The sequence below is a fragment of the Ostrinia furnacalis genome, unplaced genomic scaffold (assembly GCF_004193835.3).
Source record: "Ostrinia furnacalis isolate ACB-3 unplaced genomic scaffold, ASM419383v2 OfSCF7140, whole genome shotgun sequence".
NCBI classification, from domain to species: Eukaryota; Metazoa; Arthropoda; class Insecta; order Lepidoptera; family Crambidae; genus Ostrinia; species Ostrinia furnacalis.
The window spans coordinates 45,841-66,766 of NW_021137379.1; the positions used below are offsets into that span (position 1 = coordinate 45,841).

Sequence of the window (20,926 nt, forward strand, 5' to 3'; positions counted from 1 at the left end):
CTAGTCTTTGTAGAGGGGGTAATTAACTAGTCTTTGTAGAGTGGGGTAATGAACTAGTTTTTATGGAGGGGGATAATGAACTAGTCTTTGTAGATGGGGTAATGAACTTCTGTCTGCCAGTCTTTGTAGCGAGCGATAAATACAAACGATTACACAGTAATTATTCATTTATTACAGATTTGTATTAAAAATTCAATATTACTTATTAATTAAAGTAAGATTATAATTATGCAAACTAATGGTTTAGCATTCTTATAAAACTGATACATAGGTACGTGAGCACAGTGATTAACAAAATTGATAAGCTTAAAACATTACTCTTATCAATAGGTACACAGTCTTAATATTATAATGGATAAAATAATTTATTATCATACTACTTTCTTTTCTTCTTTTTAATTTGTGGTTGTTTATTTTTACTGCAAGAAGAACTTTGTTCTTTAACTGTAGGTAACGTTTTTTGCTCCATTCCTGACGTGGAAGGCAATGCAAGCAATGGCTGAATTCTTCTGGCAGCCGGGTTATAAAACTCAGTCATCTGATCGCTATTCGGATGTTCATTTGATAGCAACATAGGCCACAAGAACAAACTGTTAAAACGTTCCATCAAAAGAGTCATGTTCTCTTTAAACAAAACATTTCTTGCTTTCAATAAGTTCAAATCAACCTTTGGTAATGAATCTCCCACCGAAGTATGGGCTAACAATGCCCTGCATCCAGTTATCGTAGTGTAGTGAGGAGGAAATACATACTCTGTGTTTGTCAATACATTTTCACCCCATATATTGGGTGGAGATTTAATGTTTATAGTGTTGCTCGCATCTTTTCTTGAATATGACTTCACTTTGACTAAAGACACTTGTTTCTCAGGGATTAACAGTTCAGGATATCTTTTGGCATATTTACTTGATGTAAATTGTTGTTTGCTTATGCCTGATTTTAACAAAATAAGGCATTTTTGTAAATTTGTCGCATTAAGTTGATTATGTGAGATTACTACATCATCTTCCAAAATCAGCTTATCAGCCATCTTCTCTCTATGAGCTTCTTCTTCTTTAACCATTATTGTGGTAAGAGTAGCTACGATAGCATCATCTATTTCTTCCTCTGTCGATTCCTTTGTGATTCTTGTTGCTTTTTTTGTCTCCAGTTCAGATTCCATTCTCCTTTTCAGATCATCAATCGCGGTATTCAAATTAGCCGTAGCTTGGCCATGGAACAAGCGCCGCGCACCGCGGCGTGGCGCGTAAATAATGTCTACATTAGGGTTTCGTTTCATCCATTTCATCAATGTAATATATCTCGCTCGAATGCTAACACGGTCTTTACCAACAAAATCTTTGGCAATGCTAGCAAAATTTGAATTACCATCTTTATTTATCAAATGCATTAATTTTTTGTCTTCCGATATTGTCCACACAGTAGACATTTGCTGTTTTGCTATTACTTTGTACCGATACCTTAATTGAGACTGAGACCTGCCAGGTAGAAATTCAGCAATTTTCTTAAAATTTGTCCCATACTTTTCAATGCCAGTTAGAATGACTGCATCTTCTTCGGTCAGGAACCGACCTTTCCTTAATTCCAACAGTCTGAGATACTTATTATAAATCTGAATTTTCGTTCTATTCTCCATACATGCGGCAATTCTCGACCACGGAATGTAGTTGTCTTCACGATAAAATTCTATGAGCCTTTTGAGATATGCTTCTTCTTCTTTTGTCCATTTATTTCCCGATAAAGTGTTAGTCATGTTAGTGCGAAAATAAACAAAAACCTGATAGCCAGTACGGTCAGTGTTCAGTTGTGCTGCTACGGATTCCCAGTCTTGTAATCGATGGACATGAGCGAGACGTTGCAACGCTACATGTTCAGTTACAGTCCAACATTCTTTATTAATGGATGGATGCATGTACAACTTCCATAATGAGGCGTATTCTTGCGGACTGTGTCTATGGTTCAACTTGTTGGCAATAGTTTCCCAATCATAGTCAAAGTCTGAACTTAACGGCAAAGCTAATTGATCAAGTGACTTTTTACCCACCGACTTAATTTCTGATTGAAGAGCTTTAACTAGTTTGGATTTCCTTTCTTCAGGTATATTATTGTCACGTCGGAATTCAGCCAATTTTGAATTGAGTTCTTTTATCTTTATAGCTTTTGACATTTTGAGCATGGATGAAATGAATTCACTCTTGTCTTTCACAGTCCATCCGGGCACGGAGGCCACGCAAGAAAAGTCGTACATACCCGACTTTCTCATCAATATTGTATCACTGTTATCTGGTGCAGGGAAATTATGAGAATCTTTAAAATATGGCTTTCCACAGCTAATAAAGCTGAACTTTGTAGGCCTGGTATACTTCTCGATGTTGACATACGAAGACTGAATTTCTGTTATTTTTCCAGTGCTCTGTTTGAAACGATTTACAAGTATACCTTCAAGTCGTTGAAGCCTCATTTCTGTGAGTTTATTTAGAGCAAGTGCAGTTTCGATTCTCGTAAACGAGTCGAGAGAAGACGCCGGAATACGCACACCACCCGAAAGTATTATACTTGGCTCTGAACACCTGGAAGTAGCACAGCTGCCAGCATTTTCATCTTCTAATACTGCTTCCAAATTCTGCAAATCCCTCAGTTGTTGAGTTTCATCGTCGTCTTCGCTTTCTATGTCGTTATCCATGATGACAATGGGTTGTTGGCAATTTATTCAGACGAAAGTCCAAACAAACAATACTATTAAAAACGTTTAGTCGGCTCAAAAAAGCTGAAAAACTTGATGAAAAAACGAAATGAACTTGAACTTGAATGTGTGAAAAATCGATCGAATGAATGAATGAATGATGAATGAACGAAAACAATTTTGACAGTTTTGTACTTTTTTTTAATTCACGGTTCGAATCAAATGTATTCAGCCAAATCGAATCACCCAATGCTATTCCTCTCCAAAGCACACAGGGTTAATTAGGGATGCCGCCACTAGAGATGGGTAGTGGGTAAAAACCCATTTCACCCGATTGGGTTAAAACCGGGTGATTTGGGTAAAAACCCGGTTTTTACCCATTATCACCCATTCTGGTGGGTGAAAACAAAAATAGCTTTTTTTTAAAGTGAGAAGTGGTATTTGTTGCTAAGGGGGCATTCTAGTGTCACGTAATGCAATCTGGGGGGAGAGGNATTTATCATAATGGAATAACGATCATTACGTTCATAAACATTAGGCACAGCAAAAATATTATTTGCAAATTAATAATGTAGATTTGTAGAATAACGTCTACCGCTACAAAATTATTTTAATCCACAGTCAGACTAGCTATAAATTTAACAAAATATCAGTTTGATTGGAATTAATTAATTTTTGAATCGAGTCACACGATATCATTCGATGACTTTGCGAATGCAGTACGATGATACGATTACTTTTACGTTGCGGCAATCACTAAAATTCGCTAAAATGACACTAATGACGTTTAAAAAGTGGCACGCTCGGCTTCATACAATTTTTGACACATGCTGCATCTATCCATATCTGTGGATGCCGCAGGGTTGCCAACTCTACGTATTTTTACGTAGATCTACGTATTTTAAGCCTTCCTTGCAAACCTACGAACTTTAGTCCCAGAATCTACGTATTTTCTATCAAATTTGCAAAATAGGCTGAATGGGCATCGTTTCCTTTACTTTCGCGAAAAAGTTGATCATGGTTCCGATCACGGTTATTTGGCATGTGGCAAAAGTCGGAACTAATGTTATTTGGACATTTCCCCATAGAAAAAATGCTGTACAGCGCCCCCCTGTAAATGTCACTGAAAAGCCTTGATCTGTGGGTCTAGACAAAGTGCACTTTTTGATCGAATCCAAAATTGAATCCGTCAAAACTCCATACTAAAAAAAGGCTTTTCGACCACTTTTCGACTGGTTTGCGATTAAAATGTGCACTTTGTCTAGACCCACTGATTTATGAAATTTGAAATGTGACGAGACGTGACAGTGTGTGTAAACCGTCAAACGGTCAAAGTGAATCTTCACTATAAAAATATTTCGAACTAAGATTGTGCTGGATTGTGCTAAGATTTCGAAGGTGTTGTTGTATTTCGATATTTTTCAACTTCCTTCCTTCTTTCCAACAAATATAATTATGTATAAATTTAATTTGTCTGAAAATGATACACAATAAAAGTGTACTTTACTACTTTCAGGGTAATATAAATTGTCGTTTTATTACTTTCACCTACCCCTACTCTCTTCATTTCACTCAGAAAAAAAAGTACGTAGATCTACGTATTTTCTATATGGTAATTGTACCATTTCTACGTAATTTTCTAATCTGTCCTACGACTTTTTCAAAATCCGAGTTGGCAACACTGGGATGCCGCTTAGTGCACATCTCTACTATCTGTCAAACTCAACTTGTTTCATGAATGAAATTCATGAATATTCCTGTGATCAATAGAAAAATTTCGTTACTGTTGTTAATGTATACCTGTTCACTGCGCGGTTCCTACGGGTACCTTTACGTAGTTCGTTGAACCCATTCTTTAAACTTCGTATTCCATTGTAGGTGTCAATCAAGTGACTTCAACAAAATGGTCGGGCCACTCCTGCTTATGAAAATATTACACTGTAAGAAGAGATGTAAAGGATCTTCGCGCTCAAACGAAGAGGTTTCTCAGAGACACTCGTCCACTTCCAGAGGAGAGGCAGATGATTCTCTCACTTTCTGCCGGGTCTGTTTAAAAGAAGGCGATATTCCAATCTTCGCCAAAAAAGATATTTCTGAGGCGCTAGCTACATTCGGCGGGATAGAAATTGATGAGGATGATCGACATCCAAAACATCTATGCGGCCCGTGCCATGCGCTACTTAGAGGCGCGATACTTTTTCGCAAAACTGCCCAAGAGTCTGACCAGATACTTAAGAAACAAGAAGACAATGATGACTTCCTCAAGGGCATGGATATGGATGAGGATTCATTAGATTGTCACATTCCAGTAGAAAGACGCAGCGAATATCACTGCAAAAGGTGCAGCGAATATCATTGCAAAAGGTGCAATATTGGTTTTGATACTCTCTCCGAATACAGTGAACACAGAACATCAGATGAGCATGAGAACAGGCGACAGGTCTGCCCTATATGTCATAAGTCTTACGCCTCATTGTATTACAAGAAACACATGATGCTACACAAACTTGAAAGTCCTACACATATTTGTGATATTTGTGGGAAAACGTTTACAATTCGTGGGCAATTCACACGCCATAGACTGACACATTTCTATGAACTACCGTTTAAGTGTTCTTTATGTCCTTATCGAGGCAGATTCTCTGAGTCGTTAAAAATGCATATGAGGTCACATACTGGAGAGAAACCATATCAGTGCTCTCAATGTGCTGCCTGTTTTGTTAGCAAAAGTAATTTAAACAAGCATACTAGGACACATCGAGGACCGCAGGACTTCAAGTGTGAAATGTGCGGAAGAGGATTCTATACTAAGAGGAACCTAGAAATGCATTTGAGAGTCGATCATACTGGAATCAAGGATCATATTTGCAATATTTGTGGCAAGGCTTTTGGGTATCGAAAACAAATGATGAAGCATCAACTAAAAGTACATAAACGGCAAAAGTTGAGAAGTGGCAGACTGCCTCTGTACCTTCAAGTTGAGAATATGGGAGATAATGATGAATCAGAAACGTAGAATGTTGTTAAACATGTATTATTATATTATCTGTTAAGTTTACAATCTTACTAGCATAAATTTTGTACTTGTTTTTATTTTATAGCAAGCCCCTTATAATCTCATAATGCTAATATGATGAATTGTTTTGTCTAGTGTACTTAATAAACACATGTCTCATTACTGTGCTTTATCATTTTATTAATTTATAATAATATTAGACTAAAACAGTTCTGCAGTAGCTGCTACATACACTGATAAAGTATTCCTCTATTGCAAAAATTGACTTATCATCCAAATAAGATGCATAGTAAGGATTCCTAATAAATGAATAGGATTTTAAAATGATCTTTTTGAATGTATTTTTTTTGTGGGGTGCTGTTCTTTTTGTTTGATAAAATGTCAGTCTGGAAGAAAATGCCAGCTCAGGCATTAAGTCCGCCGAGAGCGCAAGATTTTAAAATCCATAAAAAAGTTAGGTGTCATGAGGGTACTAAAAAAATTAAATTTAAAATTGGAATCACATTGGCAATAGTGACAGTGTGTCAGAACCAGTCAGAACGAATTTACAAACAGGGCTACAAGTAGGTAAACAAATCCAAATTAATTTCTGAAGCATGGCAAACGAAGCGGAGGAGACAGTTCGAAAGCTCGCCGCCCATCGGGGAGTGGCTGGCGTCGTCATCGTGAATGGAGAAGGTAAAACAAATTAAAATTCCAGTCCTTGTTGATCAAGTACACAGTAGAAAGTAGAGCGTCTTGACCAATGAGGGCTATCGTTTTAGCGCTCACCAGTTAGCGCCACTGTAGAGTAAGGTCCTGTCACTTGCTAGTAGCGAAGACAGTGGCACCAACTGGTGAGCGCGAAAGTGGTAGGAGGACTATCGTATTTGCACTCATCAAGATGGCGCCACTGTAGAGTAAGGTCCTGTCAATCGCCAGGGGTGCCAATTGTTAAGTATAAAAGCGATAGCCCTCATTTCTCAATACTTCCGATTCTACGCGTGAACTCCGCGCGGAATAGTTCTATGTATTCCCGGGCCGTATTTTCACGTATTCGGATAGGACGACGCAAAAACGCTGTTACATGTACCTACAATCACAGAGCACGTTATGCAATATTGTCGTAGGGCAGTAAGAGAGAGGATTTTTCTTAATTACCTAACCAGACCCAGAATCGAACATGGGAATCCTGCTGACACTATGTACCTATAGGAAATTTGGAATAGAAAGCGTTTTCCCTTCACTAAAATCTTTGTGAAATGAGTCATATCCTCAGAATTAATTTTCTGAGTACCTACTGGTAAATAGCTTTAAACATTAATTTCGTAGGTATACCCATCAAGACCACTTTAGAGAACCACGTCTCAGTCCAGTACGCCGGTCTGATGTCGGCTTTAGTGGACAAGGCGAAAGCAGTGGTCAGGGACCTGGACCCCTCCAACGACTTGACGTTCCTAAGGATCCGCAGCAAGAGGAGCGAGGTGATGGTGGCACCAGACAAGGAGTTTATATTGATAGTAGTTCAGCATCCGGTTGACTGACGAAGGCTAACGCCGACGGGCGTTTTTATTTTAGATTTTAATGTATTACTTCTCATCATAGTTGTTACTTTTCCTTAAAATCAGATGTAATGTTTGAATTACTTTGTTTCTTTTAATTATTTTTAGTATTATCAAAGTTCTTTCATTGTATTTTACTGATAGTTATTTTAATCATGAGTGGTCTGTGTATATGCTTTTACACATACTTAATCGTATTATTATTTTAGATTAGTGCTATTGTTATGTGCTAATGTGATAAATAAAACTAGTTACTTCTTTAAACTTTGTCACTTTATTACATACACAACACATATTATTATAGATCTATCACAGACTATAGTCATTGAGGTACCTAGGCGATAGACTATAGTCCAAAAATTAGGTAGGAATGCTTCAATGCCAATTGGAGTTTCCCCTGAATCCCCCTCTGCCGAAACCTCGGCCGCGGTTGCCGAAACCGCCCCTATTGCCGAAACCGCCGTCGTTGCCGCCAAATCCGCCTCGGTTGCCGAATCCGCCGCGATTGCCGCCGAAGCCGCCCTGGTTGCCGCCGAAACCGCCCTGGTTGCCGCCGAAACCACCCTGGTTGCTGCCGAAGCCTCCTCGGTTGCCGAAACCGCCTCCGAAGCCGGCGCGGGGACCACTAGTACCCCACCCACGGTTGCCTCTCTTGGCTCCATCAGGTCTGAACGCGAGGGGAGTCGTTTCACGCGTGATATTGTAATCTCCGGCGTCCATGATGCAGAGTGCCTTTATGCAGTCCACTACCTGCAAAGATAAATGACAAAAATGATTATCTTGATTTTTTGAAAAAATATAGCTTGGAACAGTTGTTTGTTCACGAAAAATCACTTAGGGAGGAATCATAAGATAAGTAAGTTTAGAGACGTCAATCCTTTAGCAGCTGCCATCTCCTCTCCCCGTTCCTAGAAGACCGGGCTAGTTTGCCCCGTTCTCGGGCTAGTTTGTCCCCGTTCCGGATTAGGTTGTCCCCCTACCTGGGTCACGCTGTCCTTCATTCTACTGGTAGGCTGTCCCCATTCTCGGACTAGTTTGTCCCCCTTCCCGGGCCAGGCTGTCCCCGTTCCCGGGCCAGGCTGTCCCCTCACCTTCTGCTCGTGCGGCGTGAACTGCAGCGCGGCGTCGGGCTCGGCGGCGGCGCGCTCCACCAGCCGCTCCACGGCCGGCCGCAGCGCCACCACCAGCGCCGCCGCGCGCGGACACATCTCTAGGTTCAGCCAGTTGTCCAGGCGGATCAATGTCCCCCACATTTTAGACACTTAAGGAGGAATCATTGGGTAAGTGTAGAGGCGTTATATCCTCTGGCAGCTGTCACTCCCTTTTCTCCCTGTCCCTAGTGTGTAGAGGCGTTAAATCCTCTGGCAGCTGTCACCCCCTTTTCTCCCTGTCCCTAGAAGACTGTCCCCGTTCTCGGGCTAGTTTGTCCCCGTCCCGCTATAGTTTGTCCCCGTTCCCGCTCTAGTTTGTCCCCCTTCCTACACTAGGCTGTCCCCGTACCTTCTGCTCGTGCGGCGTGAACTGCAGCGCGGCGTCGGGCTCGGCGGCGGCGCGCTCCACCAGCCGCTCCACGGCCGGCCGCAGCGCCACCACCAGCGCCGCCGCGCGCGGACACATCTCTAGGTTCAGCCAGTTGTCCAGGCGGATCATGTTGTCCACCTGTAAGAAGAACGAGCGCATTGTGACTACGTTCTAAAGGTAGATTTGGATCTACACGCAAAATAAATTCAAGCCTGTAAATGACGTCATGCTTTGGTACAAAGCCATCCTTTCCTTTACATGGTAGTGGCTGAATTGTTGCCACCATATTTTGAGCTTTATTGAGACAACATAAGGTTTAAAACCATTGAAATATTTTTCTCTATACCAGTTAAAGGGTGCTTACACTCGTTCACTTGAGTTCGTGCAAGTTGTTATAATACACAGAAGGCGCCACCATGGTGGTTCTTTTTGTTTTTAGATCTCCTATCATTTCTGATAATACGTTCAGTCACCCTTTATGGGTGTGACTATGATTCACCTATGTCAACACTGTTCTGGCCCTTAGTTTTGAGACATTGGGGTGTAATGGAAGTAGAAGCTTCCCGACCGTTGCTCCGGGTCGGAATCGTCGGTGACTGTCCCCTTTCTTGAAATCACCTACATATCATACTAAAGCACTGACCGGTATTATTACACACTGGACTGGCTGCTGTCATAATATTTTTGTGCCTATTTGAGTTTCGCCATTTTGGCGCTGTAGGCCATACTGTAGGGAGATACGATTGTCCATGGAAATAAAATTATTTATTTATTTATTTAAAACTTATATGCACATAGAACGGTGTACATAAGGCGGACTTAATGTCTTTCAGCATTTTCTGCCAGTCAACCTTGGGTCAAACTGAGAATAAAGTAGGCGGTGTAGAATTATTACGAATTTAGAAAAAAAAAAATAGTGATGTTCTTACTCGCTTACTCATATGCTTACCCTTGCAATTTAACTCAAAATTAGTTCTCGGGACAATCGTAGTGGCGCTTCAAATTGCCACACAAAATTAGCTGTCATTTGTATAAAGACTTTGAAGACAGCATTGTGTATTATTACAGGTCAGTGTACTAAAAAACTCATTAAACTCATTTATTTTTGCAAATAGGCTTTTAAAAAGCACTTTTACACGTCCTAATATTAACCCTACCACTGCTTCGGGACAATAAATGGGCCAGTGCTGAGAAGAAGCAGCGCAAGAAACTATTGTCAGCCTCTTTTTCAAAGGTTTACAGGTTTTAAAATATACATAGTTATAAATATTTATGCGAGCTAGGCAGTTACGCATCCCAAATAAATTTTATAAAATCCGATTTGTATGAAAAATAAAATAATTAAAATGAAGATATCAATATTTTCTGATTTCACCATACCATTTATATAACCATGTCAACATGGGCTAGTGTCGGCTCATATACCCATTTACCTAAAACCCTGTAAGTACCTATATGGCATTGTGTAATAAAGCTACTCACCCATTCCACCTTCCTGCAAGCGAACAACAGTAGATGCAGCGGGGCCACCATGGTGGTCTGCTTGCAACTAATAGCGCGCGTGCGCACTTTCTCTCCAAACACGAACAATGGCGACGGGAACTTCTGCTCGAGGTTACTGCAGTTGACAGAGGTCTTGTGGATGAGAGCCGGCTTGCCTTCTGTTGTTAGCACCTGGGAAAATGAGAACAAACGAATATGCAATAAGGAAGAAAACAAGCGAAAGAAACAAGCTATCGAAGATCTATCATCATGAGCTCATTTAGCCACCTCCTCCTTTTCTTATACGGGGTGTTTCCTATGAGGTGTCAAGCCGAAGACAGGTGATAGGTGAGGACCATAGGTCCTAAGTAATTTTAAATGTACTGCGCAGTTATCTAAACTTTCATAACAGTACAAAAACATGTACTTAATAGGCCTTAATTTCCTGTAATCGCTCCACTAAAATGGGAAATAGGATATTCCGTTACATGTTTTTGTCTTTCTAATGTGAATTAATATTGGCAATTCTCTAAGTTTACATTACGTAGAACAGATTTGGTGATAGTTACTGATCAAAAATTTGTTTATCCACAACAAGGTAATTTTCCTTCCTCTTCTTAGAGAGGAATACTTACTTAGTAAGACCATTTCATTTTGCTGTCACGTCTGTCTTCTAGTAAAGAAGGGAAGCAACGTAGCACTTACCTTCCTCTTGCCCTGGTGCAGACAGACATTAGGATAAAGCCCCATGCACATGAGTGCTACGACGAGATCCAACATTGGGTCGGGTCCTGTTGGGTTCCAGCGTTCCGGCGCACAGCACTCTTCGGGGAAGCCGATGGCGGTCGTCAGGATGTCTGGTGATAAAGGATTGAAGTACTTTATTGATTGCTTACGATATTACCACTTTGGGACATTATTTACAGCTGAGAATTGGTTGAAAAATCTCAGTAATTTGTTTAGAATAAGCGACTGATGCCCGTTTTCACCATTAAACCCTAATTTTTAAGTGACAGGAATTTTCCTGTTATTTACCATAGGGGTCACTACCATATGAAAACAAAATTGTTTTTATAAGGGTCACTTAAAAATTAGGGATGGAAACGGGCATGAGTTTCAGATTGAGGCATTGAAGTTAGGCAAGAGCCTACACAGTATGGCCACAAAGGTTCATGAAATCATATGATGAAAAGTTGAAAAATTGTTTTATCAAATTCGTCCTGCAACTTTTGCGATAGTAACAAACTTTCATACAAGATGGATTCTTGAATAAAATCAATAATTTAGTATTTGAGAGTTAATACACAAAATACAGGGTGTTAGGTAAATGGGTATATGNAGTCATCGTGAATGGAGAAGGTAAAACAAATTAAAATTCCAGTCCTTGTTGATCAAGTACACAGTAGAAAGTAGAGCGTCTTAGACCAATGAGGGCTATCGTTTTAGCGCTCACCAGTTAGCGCCACTGTAGAGTAAGGTCCTGTCACTTGCTAGTAGCGAAGACAGTGGCACCAACTGGTGAGCGCGAAAGTGGTAGGAGGACTATCGTATTTGCACTAATCAAGATGGCGCCATTGTAGAGTAAGGTCCTGTCAATCGCCAGGGGTGCCAATTGTTATGTATAAAAGCGATAGCCCTCATTTCTCAATACTTCCGATTCTACGCGTGAACTCCGACTCGCGGAATAGTTCTATGTATTCCCGGGCCGTATTTTCACGTATTCGGATAGGACGACGCAAAAACGCTGTTACATGTACAATCACAGAGCACGTTATGCAATATTGTCGTAGGGCAGTAAGAGAGAGGATTTTTCTTAATTACCTAACCAGACCCAGAATCGAACATGGGAATCCTGCTGACACTATGTACCTGTAGGAAATTTGGAATAGAAAGCGTTTTCCCTTCACTAAAATCTTTGTGAAATGAGTCATACTTATCCTCAGAATTAATTTTCTGAGTACTGGTCTGGCAGTCGACTGCTAAAATAGCTTTAAACATTAATTTCGTAGGTATACCCATCAAGACCACTTTAGAGAACCACGTCTCAGTCCAGTACGCCGGTCTGATGTCAGCTTTAGTGGACAAGGCGAAAGCAGTGGTCAGGGACCTGGACCCCTCCAACGACTTGACGTTCCTAAGAATCCGCAGTAAGAGAAGCGAGGTGATGGTGGCACCAGACAAGGAGTTTATATTAATAGTAGTTCAGCATCCGGTTGACTGACGAAGGCTAACGCCGACGGGCGTTTTTATTTTAGATTTTAATGTATTTCTTCTCATCATAGTTGTTACTTTTCCTTAAAATCAGATGTAATGTTAGACATTATTTGATTTACTTTGTTTCTTTTAATTATTTTTAGTATTTTCAAAGTTCTTTCGTTGTATTTTACTGATAGTTATTATAATCATGGATGGTCTTATGTGTATGCTTACACATAGTGTATTATTTTAGATTAAAGCTATTGTTATGTGCTAATGTGATAAATAAAACTAGTTACTTCTTTAAACTTTGTCACTTTATTACATACACAACACATATTATTATAGATCTATCACAGACTATAGTCATTGAGGTATAATAGGCGATAGACTATAGTCCAAAAATTAGCTAGGTAGGAATGCTTCAATGCCAATTGGAGTTTCCCCTGAATCCCCCTCTGCCGAAACCTCGGCCGCGGTTGCCGAAACCGCCCCTATTTCCGAATCCGCCGTCGTTGCCGCCGAATCCGCCTCGGTTGCCGCCGAAACCGCCTCGGTTGCCGAATCCGCCGCGATTGCCGCCGAAGCCGCCCTGGTTGCCGCCAAAACTGCCTTGGTTGCCGCCGAAACCGCCCTGGTTGCTGCCGAAGCCTCCTCGGTTGCCGAAACCGCCTCCGAAGCCGGCGCGGGGACCACTAGTACCCCACCCGCGGTTTCCTCTCTTGGCTCCATCGGGCCTGAACGCGAGCGGGGTCGTTTCACGCGTGATATTGTAATCTCCGGCGTCCATGATGCAGAGTGCCTTTATGCAGTCCACTACCTGTTAAGACAAATGACAAAAATGATTTGATTTTTGGAAAACTATAGCTTGGAACAGTTGTAAACATGAGTGGAATTTGTTCACGAATATTCACTTTGGGAGGAATAATAAGTAGGTATAGAGCCAGTCCTGTTCCTGGGCCAGTCTGCCCCTCTGGACTAAGCTAGCTTCCTGGGCCAGGCGCTCCCCTTCCTGTCTCCATTTCTAGCTAGGTTTTACCTATTCCTGGGCCAGACTGTCCCCCTTCCAGTGCCAGACTGTCCCTCTATCTGGAGAAGGTGTCGCGTTCCGGGACCAGGTTCACCACCTTCCTGGTCTAGACTGTCATAATGTAACTCAAGTCTTTCTATTTTAGACTGTCCTCGTTCTCGGGCTAGGTTGTCCTAGTTTGCAGGCTAGTTTGTCCCCTTCCCGGGCCAGGCTGTCCCCCTTCCTAGGCCAGGCTGTCCCCTTACCTTCTGCTCGTGCGGCGTGCCAGTTGTCGAGGCGTCCATCCCTCTGGCAGCTGCCATCTCCTTCTTTCCCCGTCCCTAGAAGACTGTCCCCGTTTCCGGGCTAGTTTGTCCCGTTCCCGGGCCAGGCTGTCCCCTTACCTTCTGCTCAATGTCCCCCATTTTAGACACTTACCCTCTTACTAATAAAACTTACACGCTCGTTGAACAGTGTTTTAAAGTGACGTTTAGTATGGAAATGTCATTTTAAAACAGTGTTCAACAACTGTGTAACTTTTTAATTAGTAAGGGGGTTAGGGAGGAATCATTAGGTAAGTGTAGAGGCATTAGTTCCTCTGGCAGCTGCCATTTCCTTCTGTCCCCGTCCCTAGCAGACTGTCCCTGTTCTCGGGCTAGTTTGCTCGGCGGCGCGCTCCACCAGGACACATCTCTAGTTTCAGCCAGTTGTCGAGGCGGATCAATGTCCCCCACATTTTAGACACTTAGGGAGGAATCATTAGTGTGTAGAGGCGTTAAATCCTCTGGCAGCTGTCACCCCCTTTTCTCCCTGTCCCTAGAAGACTGTCTCCGTTCTCGGGCTAGTTTACTCGGCGTCGCGCTCCACCAGGACACATCTCTAGGTTCAGCCAGTAGTCGAGGCGGATCAATGTCCCCCACATTTTAGACACTTAGGGAGGAATCATTGGGTAAGTGTAGAGGCGTTAAATTCTCTGGCAGCTTCCACCCCCTTTTCTCCCTGTCCCTAGAAGACTGTCTCCGTGCCCGGGCTAGTTTGTCCCCCTACCTAGGCCAGGCTTTCCCCTTTCCCGGGCTAGGCTGTCCCCCTTCCTACACTAGGCTGTCCCCGTACCTTCTGCTCGTGCGGCGTGAACTGCAGCGCGGCGTCGGGCTCGGCGGCGGCGCGCAGCTGTCACCCCCTTTTCTCCATGTCCCTAGAAGACTGTCTTCGTTCTCGGGCTAGTTTGTCCCCCTACCTGGGCCAGGCTGTCCTCCATTCTTCTGGTAGGCTGTCTCCTTTCCTAGTCTATATTATGGGGCAGGCTGTCCCCGTTCTCGGGCTAGTTTGTCCCCGTTCCCGCTCTAGTTTGTCCCCCTTCCCAGGCCAGGCTTTCTCCTTACCTCGTGTCCCCCTTCCTACACTAGGCTGTCCCCTCACCTTCTGCTCGTGCGGCGTGAAGTGCAGCGCGGCGTCGGGCTCGGCGGCGGCGCGCTCCACCAGCCGCTCCACGGCCGGCCGCAGCGCCACCACCAGCGCCGCCGCGCGCGGACACATCTCTAGGTTCAGCCAGTTGTCCAGGCGGATCATGTTGTCCACCTGTAAGAAGAACGAGCGCATTGTGGCTACGGTCGATTTTATCTGCACGCAAAATAGATTCAACGCCCGTATTCACAAACGATACTTGCTTAAGTGAAGCAGAAATCGAACGCACAGCGTTGTGATTGGTTCATGTGCCACCCTGTGCATCCACGCGCACTGTGAGACCTCATAGTGATGTTTGTGAATACGGGCGTAATTGTCTCCACTGCAGGAAAACAATCCCTTTTAATTTACCAGTGGCCATAATAATATAATATGATATACACTCCACAAGTTGACGGATTCGAGAGGCCATTTCTCCCTTAATTGCATATTGCGACATCCACGACCCGCGTATGGTTGCAGTTGAATAAAATAGGATGCCACTCTTTCCAGTTAATATCCTTACAGCACCTTAGTTGCTAGTGGCACCTACTTGGTGAACGCGCCAGCCACTAGTGACGGACGACCTCACAGGTTAACTGGTGTTGGTGGAATAAACCACCCTATTTCAGTGTCTATATTATATTGACCTAGCGACCCGCTCCGGCTTCGTACGGGTGCTAAGTATACATATAAACCTACCTCTTGAATCACTCTAAAGCTCGGTCCGTGAGCACGTAGAATTTTGTCCAATGACCCTTAGCTACCCATCCTTATCGCTCGCGCGTAATTATATTGCTGTCGCGACTGTGCGACTGGCACCCGCAGTGAGTGTGCGAGCGCGATAGCAACATAATTACGCGCGAGCGATAAGGATGGGTAGCTTGGGGTCATTGGACAAAATTCTACGTGCTCACGGACCAGAGTATATTTAAAAAAACGTATAAAATCCGTTGCGTAGTTTTAAAGATTTAAGCATACACAGGGACAAACAACGGAGAGCGACTTTGTTTTATACTATGTAGTGATGAAGCGACTCACCCATTCCACCTTCCTACAAGCGAAGAGCAGTAGATGCAGTGGCGCCACCATGGTGGTCTGCTTGCAACTAATAGCGCGCGTGCGCACTTTCTCTCCAAACACGAACAATGGCGACGGGAACTTCTGCTCGAGATTACTGCAGTTGACAGAGGTCTTGTGGATGAGGGCCGGCTTGCCTTCTGTTGTTAGCACCTGGGAAAATGAGAACAAACGAATATGCAATAAGGAAGAAAACAAGCGAAAGAAAAAAGCTATCGAAGATCTATCATCATGAGGTCATTTAGCCACCTCCTCCTTTTCTTATACAGGGTGTTTCCTATGAGGTGTCAAGCCGAAGACAGGTGATAGGTGAGGACCATAGGTCCTAAGTAATTTTAAATGTACTGCGCAGTTATCTAAACTTTCATAACAGTACAAAAACATGTACTTAATAGGCCTTAATTTCCTGTAATCGCTCCACTAAAATGGGAAATAGGATATTCCGTTACATGTTTTTGTCTTTCTAATGTGAATTAATATTGGCAATTCTCTAAGTTTACATTACGTAGAACAGATTTGGTGATAGTTACTGACCAAAAATTTGTTTATCCACAACAAGGTAATTTTCCTTCCTCTTCTTAGAGAGGAATACTTACTTAGTAAGACCATTTCATTTTGCTGTCACGTCTGTCTTCTAGTAAAGAAGGGAAGCAACGTAGCACTTACCTTTCTCTTGCCCTGGTGCAGACAGACATTAGGATAAAGCCCCATGCACATGAGCGCTACGACGAGATCCAACATTGGGTCGGGGCCTGTTGGATTCCAGCGTTCCGGCGCACAGCACTCTTCGGGGAACCCGATGGCGGTCGTCAGGATGTCTGGTGAGAAAGCATTGAAGTACTTTATTGATTACTTACTAGATAGAAGTGTTGCTTGCCCTATTACCACTTGGGACATTATTTAGAGCTGAGAAGTGGCGGAAGAAACGGAAGAAACTCAGACACTTGTTAAGAAAAGCGACTGACTTTTTGATTGAGGCATTATGGCAGAGTAAATACAATACTCGTTTGTATTTACTCTGATTATGGTTAGGCAAAGGACTACACTAACTAATAATTGCGCGGGCGCACGCACGCGTATCGGTAACGTAAATAGTCTAAGCAGCGCAGTGGGCGCAACCTCGTGAGAAAGTTAGAAAACAGTACCATCAAAATGCTTTCGGCTTTTGCTAGAGTAACAAAACAAAAAAAAAACAATATATTACAATGTTCAATGTTACAAAATTCTTACTTATAAGCTGGTACTTGGCTTCAGACGTGACCCGTAGAGTCGTTTGTTGCACTCCCTTCCACTCGCACCACTGTAGTTCTTTCTCTTCGCCCTTGTTGCGCTCTCGCTCCCACATCTACTGACAAATATGTTAAATTAAGTTCACGAACACCTGTATGTATCTGTGTATAATGGGGAACTTGGGAAATGCTTTGCGCATCACTGATTGATGGAAACGGCCAGTGTCATATGGAACTCTCTCGTCATCTCTATTCCTAAGAAGTGGCGAAAGAAACCGTCACCTTTGTAGCTAGTAGGCGTTGCATATGGTAACGTGGACTTCTACGGTCATGGTTATGATTATGATCATGGTTATTATGGTCATGATCATGGTTATGGTCATGGTCAAGGTTATGGTCATGGTCAAGGTTATGGTCATGATTATGGTCATCATGAAAGATTCAAAATAAAAACATACCTGGAAGGCGTTGAGCATGGCCGGATGGTCGGAGGTCTTAGCTTCGCGTAAGAGGGATGGCAACATTAGAAGCTTCGGATAACGATTTTTGGAGTAACCCCGCTAGCACCATCATCTTTCCTAGCTGTCTCGCTCGAGTAAAGCTTGCCCTACTGATATCTAGGATGCTGCTAAGAAGAAGAGCCGGAAGAAACTGTCACCTTTATCAGCCACGCGTTGTAGTTATCCAGTAGGCGTTGCATATTATGGTCACGTGGCATTCTATGGTTATGGTCATGATCATGGTTATGGCCATGGTCATGGTTATGGTCAAGATTATGGTTATGGTAATGGTCACAAGCAGCACCCANCAAGAAACTTCGAATGCCGATTTTTGGAGTAACCTCGCTAGCATTATCATCTTGCCTAGCCGTCTCAAGTTCCAGTAGGCGTTGCATATGGTTACGTGGCATTCTATAGTTATGGTCATGGTTATGACCAAGGTTATGGTCATGATCATGGTTATGGCCATGGTCATGGTTATGGTCAAGATTATGGTTATGGTCATGGTCACAACCGGCACCCACCTGGAAGGCGTTGAGCATGGCCACGTGGTCGGAGGCGCGCTCGCCGGCCAGCGCGCGCTGGTGCGCGGACAGGCGGCGGCGGCCCTCCAGCGCGAACACCTCGGGGAACGTCGTCGAGTTGCCGCCATCGTACTAGCACGAGGCCTAGAGGGCTGCTGTCTGTCTGTCGCCGTCGCTCATGCTGGCGTCTCGCTTTGCGGGAGAGGGATGGCAACATTCGAAGCTTTGGATAACGATTTTTGGACTCAACCTAGAGCACGAAGCCTAGAGGGCTACTACGAAACGCTGTTTCTAGTCTGTTACCGTCGCTCATGCTAGTATCTTGCTTTGCGTGAGAGGGATGACAATATTAGAAACTTCGGATAAGGTTTTTTCGGAGTCGCTCGTGCTGACTTCTGACTTTGCGTGAGAGCAATAGCAACATTTGAGAAACTTCAGATAACGATTTTTGGAGTAACCTCGCTAGCACCATCATCTTTCCTGGCTGTCTCGAGTAAAGCTTGCCCTACTGATATCTAGGATGCTGCTAAGAGAAGAGCCGGAAGAAACTGTCACCTTTGTCAACCACGCGTTGTAGTTATCCAGTAGGCGTTGCATATAGTCACGTGGCATTCTATGGTCATAATTATGGTCATGATCATGGTTATGGTTATGATCATGGTTATGGTCAAGGTTATTGTCATGATCATGGTCAAGGTTATGGTCATGGTCAATGTTATGGTCATGGTTAAGGTTATGGTCATGATTATGGTCATGGTCATGGTCACAACCAGCACCCACCTGGAAGGCGTTGAGCATGGCCACGTGGTCGGAGGCGCGCTCGCCGGCCAGCGCGCGCTGGTGCGCGGACAGGCGGCGGCGGCCCTCCAGCGCGAACACCTCGGGGAACGTCGTCGAGTTGCCGCCATCGTACTAGCACGAGGCCTAGAGGGCTGCTGTCTGTCTGTCGCCGTCGCTCATGCTGGCGTCTCGCTTTACGAGAGAGGGATGGCAACATTCGAAGCTTTGCATAACGATTTTTGGACTAAACCTAGAGCACGAAGCCTAGAAGGCTACTACGAAACGCTGTTTCTGATCTGTCACTGTCATTTATGCTGGAGTCTCGCTTTGCGTGAGAGGGATGGCAACATTCGAAGCTTTGGATAACGATTTTTGGACTAAACCTAGAGCACGAAGCCTAGAGAACTACTCCGAAACGCTGTTACTAGTCTGTCACCGTCGCTCATGACAACATTCGAAACTTCGGATAAGGTTTTTTCGGAGTCGCTCATGCTGACATCTGTCTTTGCGTGAGAGGGATGGCAACATTAGAAGCTACATATAATATTTTTTGGAATAAACCTAGAGGACGACGCCTAGAAGGCTACTACGAAACGCTGCTTCTGGTCTATCTGACAACGTCGCTCATGCTAGTGTTTCGCTTTGCGAGAGAGGGATGGCAACATTCGAAACTTCGGATAAGGTTTTTTCGGAGTCGCTCATGCTGACATCTGTCTTTGCGTGAGAGGGATGGCAACATTTGAGAAACTTCAGATAACGATTTTTGGAGTAACCTCGCTAGCACTATCATCTTGCCTAGCCGTCTTAAGTTCCAGTAGGCGTTGCATATGGTTACGTGGCATTCTATGGTCATGGTCAAGATTATGGTTATGGTCAAGGTGATGGTCATAATCATGATTATGGTCATGGTCAAGATTATGGTCATGGTCAATGTTATGGTCATGGTCAATGTTATGGTCATGGTCAAGGTTATGGTCATGATCATGGTTATGGTCAATTGCAGAAACACACAACCAGCACCCACCTGGAAGGCGTTGAGCATGGCCACGTGGTCGGAGGCGCGCTCGCCGGCCAGCGCGCGCTGGTGCGCGGACAGGCGGCGGCGGCCCTCCAGCGCGAACACCTCGGGGAACGTCGTCGAGTTGCCGCCATCGTACTAGCACGAGGCCTAGAGGGCTGCTGTCTGTCTGTCGCCGTCGCTCATGCTGGCGTCTCGCTTTACGAGAGAGGGATGGCAACATTCGAAGCTTTGGATAGAGATTTTTTGACTAATCATGCTAGAGCACGACCTAACCACGACGCCTAGAAGGCTACTACGAAACGTTGTTTCTAGTCTATTACCGTCGCTCATGCTGGTATCTCGCTTTGCGTGAGAGGGATGGCAACATTAGAAGCTTTGGATAAGGTTTTGGACTAAACCTGGAGCACGACGCCTAGAAGGCTACTAAAACGCTGCTTCTGGTCTATCTGACAACGTCGCTCATGCTAGTATCTTGCTTTGAGTGAGAGGGATGGCAACATTAGAAACTTCGGACAAGGTTTTTTCGGAAGCGCTCATATTAGTGTCTCGCTTTGCGTGAGAGGGATGGCAATATTTGAGAAACTTCAAATAACGATTTTTGGAGTAACCCTGCTAGCACTATCATCTTGCCTAGCCGTCTCAAATATAGCTTGCCCTACTGACATGTAGGCTGCTGCTAAGAAGAAGAGCCGGAAGAAACTGTATCCTTTGTTAGCCACGCGTTGTAGTTATCCAGTAGGCGTTGCATATGGTCACGCGGCATTATATGGTCATGGTCATGGTTAAGGTCACGCGGCATTATATGGTCATGGTCATGGTTAAGGTCATGATCATGGTCAAGGTTATGGTCATGGTCAATGTTATGGTCATGGTCAAGGTTATGGTCATGGTCAATGTTATG

The 20,926-nt window shown here is 43.8% G+C and overlaps 4 protein-coding genes across 4 annotated transcripts in view; 2 read left to right on the forward strand and 2 right to left on the reverse strand.

Moving 5' to 3' along the window:
- Nucleotides 1-215: 215 nt before the first annotated feature.
- Pbp95 (proximal sequence element A Pbp95) lies at nucleotides 216-2,803 on the reverse strand. Its single transcript, XM_028319190.1, has one exon. It carries the CDS (start codon nucleotides 2,681-2,683, stop codon nucleotides 377-379), a length of 2,307 nt encoding a protein of 768 aa, XP_028174991.1. The 5' UTR covers nucleotides 2,684-2,803; the 3' UTR covers nucleotides 216-376.
- A 1,585-nt stretch (nucleotides 2,804-4,388) lies between these two features.
- Nucleotides 4,389-5,861, forward strand: LOC114363468 (gastrula zinc finger protein XlCGF17.1-like). Its single transcript, XM_028319192.1, has one exon. The coding sequence runs from the start codon at nucleotides 4,587-4,589 to the stop codon at nucleotides 5,697-5,699; it is 1,113 nt and encodes a 370-aa protein (XP_028174993.1). The 5' UTR covers nucleotides 4,389-4,586; the 3' UTR covers nucleotides 5,700-5,861.
- Nucleotides 5,862-6,238: 377 nt separating this feature from the next.
- Nucleotides 6,239-7,406, forward strand: LOC114363467 (dynein light chain roadblock-type 2). The gene is made up of 2 exons (XM_028319191.1): nucleotides 6,239-6,377; nucleotides 7,011-7,406. The coding sequence occupies exons 1-2, from the start codon at nucleotides 6,296-6,298 to the stop codon at nucleotides 7,220-7,222; spliced, it is 294 nt and encodes a 97-aa protein (XP_028174992.1). The 5' UTR covers nucleotides 6,239-6,295; the 3' UTR covers nucleotides 7,223-7,406.
- An 89-nt stretch (nucleotides 7,407-7,495) lies between these two features.
- LOC114363460 (dosage compensation regulator-like) overlaps nucleotides 7,496-20,926 on the reverse strand; it is a 34,117-nt gene continuing 20,686 nt past the window's right edge. Inside the window, exons 10-18 of the mRNA XM_028319184.1 lie at nucleotides 17,202-17,316; nucleotides 16,638-16,789; nucleotides 15,933-16,124; nucleotides 14,868-15,026; nucleotides 12,866-13,259; nucleotides 10,949-11,100; nucleotides 10,244-10,435; nucleotides 8,741-8,899; nucleotides 7,496-7,990 (exon numbers count right to left, since the gene is read on the reverse strand). Of these exons, the coding sequence (XP_028174985.1) occupies nucleotides 7,616-7,990; nucleotides 8,741-8,899; nucleotides 10,244-10,435; nucleotides 10,949-11,100; nucleotides 12,866-13,259; nucleotides 14,868-15,026; nucleotides 15,933-16,124; nucleotides 16,638-16,789; nucleotides 17,202-17,316 (1,890 nt within the window). The 3' untranslated portion in view covers nucleotides 7,496-7,615. The remainder of the gene's footprint in view (nucleotides 7,991-8,740; nucleotides 8,900-10,243; nucleotides 10,436-10,948; nucleotides 11,101-12,865; nucleotides 13,260-14,867; nucleotides 15,027-15,932; nucleotides 16,125-16,637; nucleotides 16,790-17,201; nucleotides 17,317-20,926) is intronic.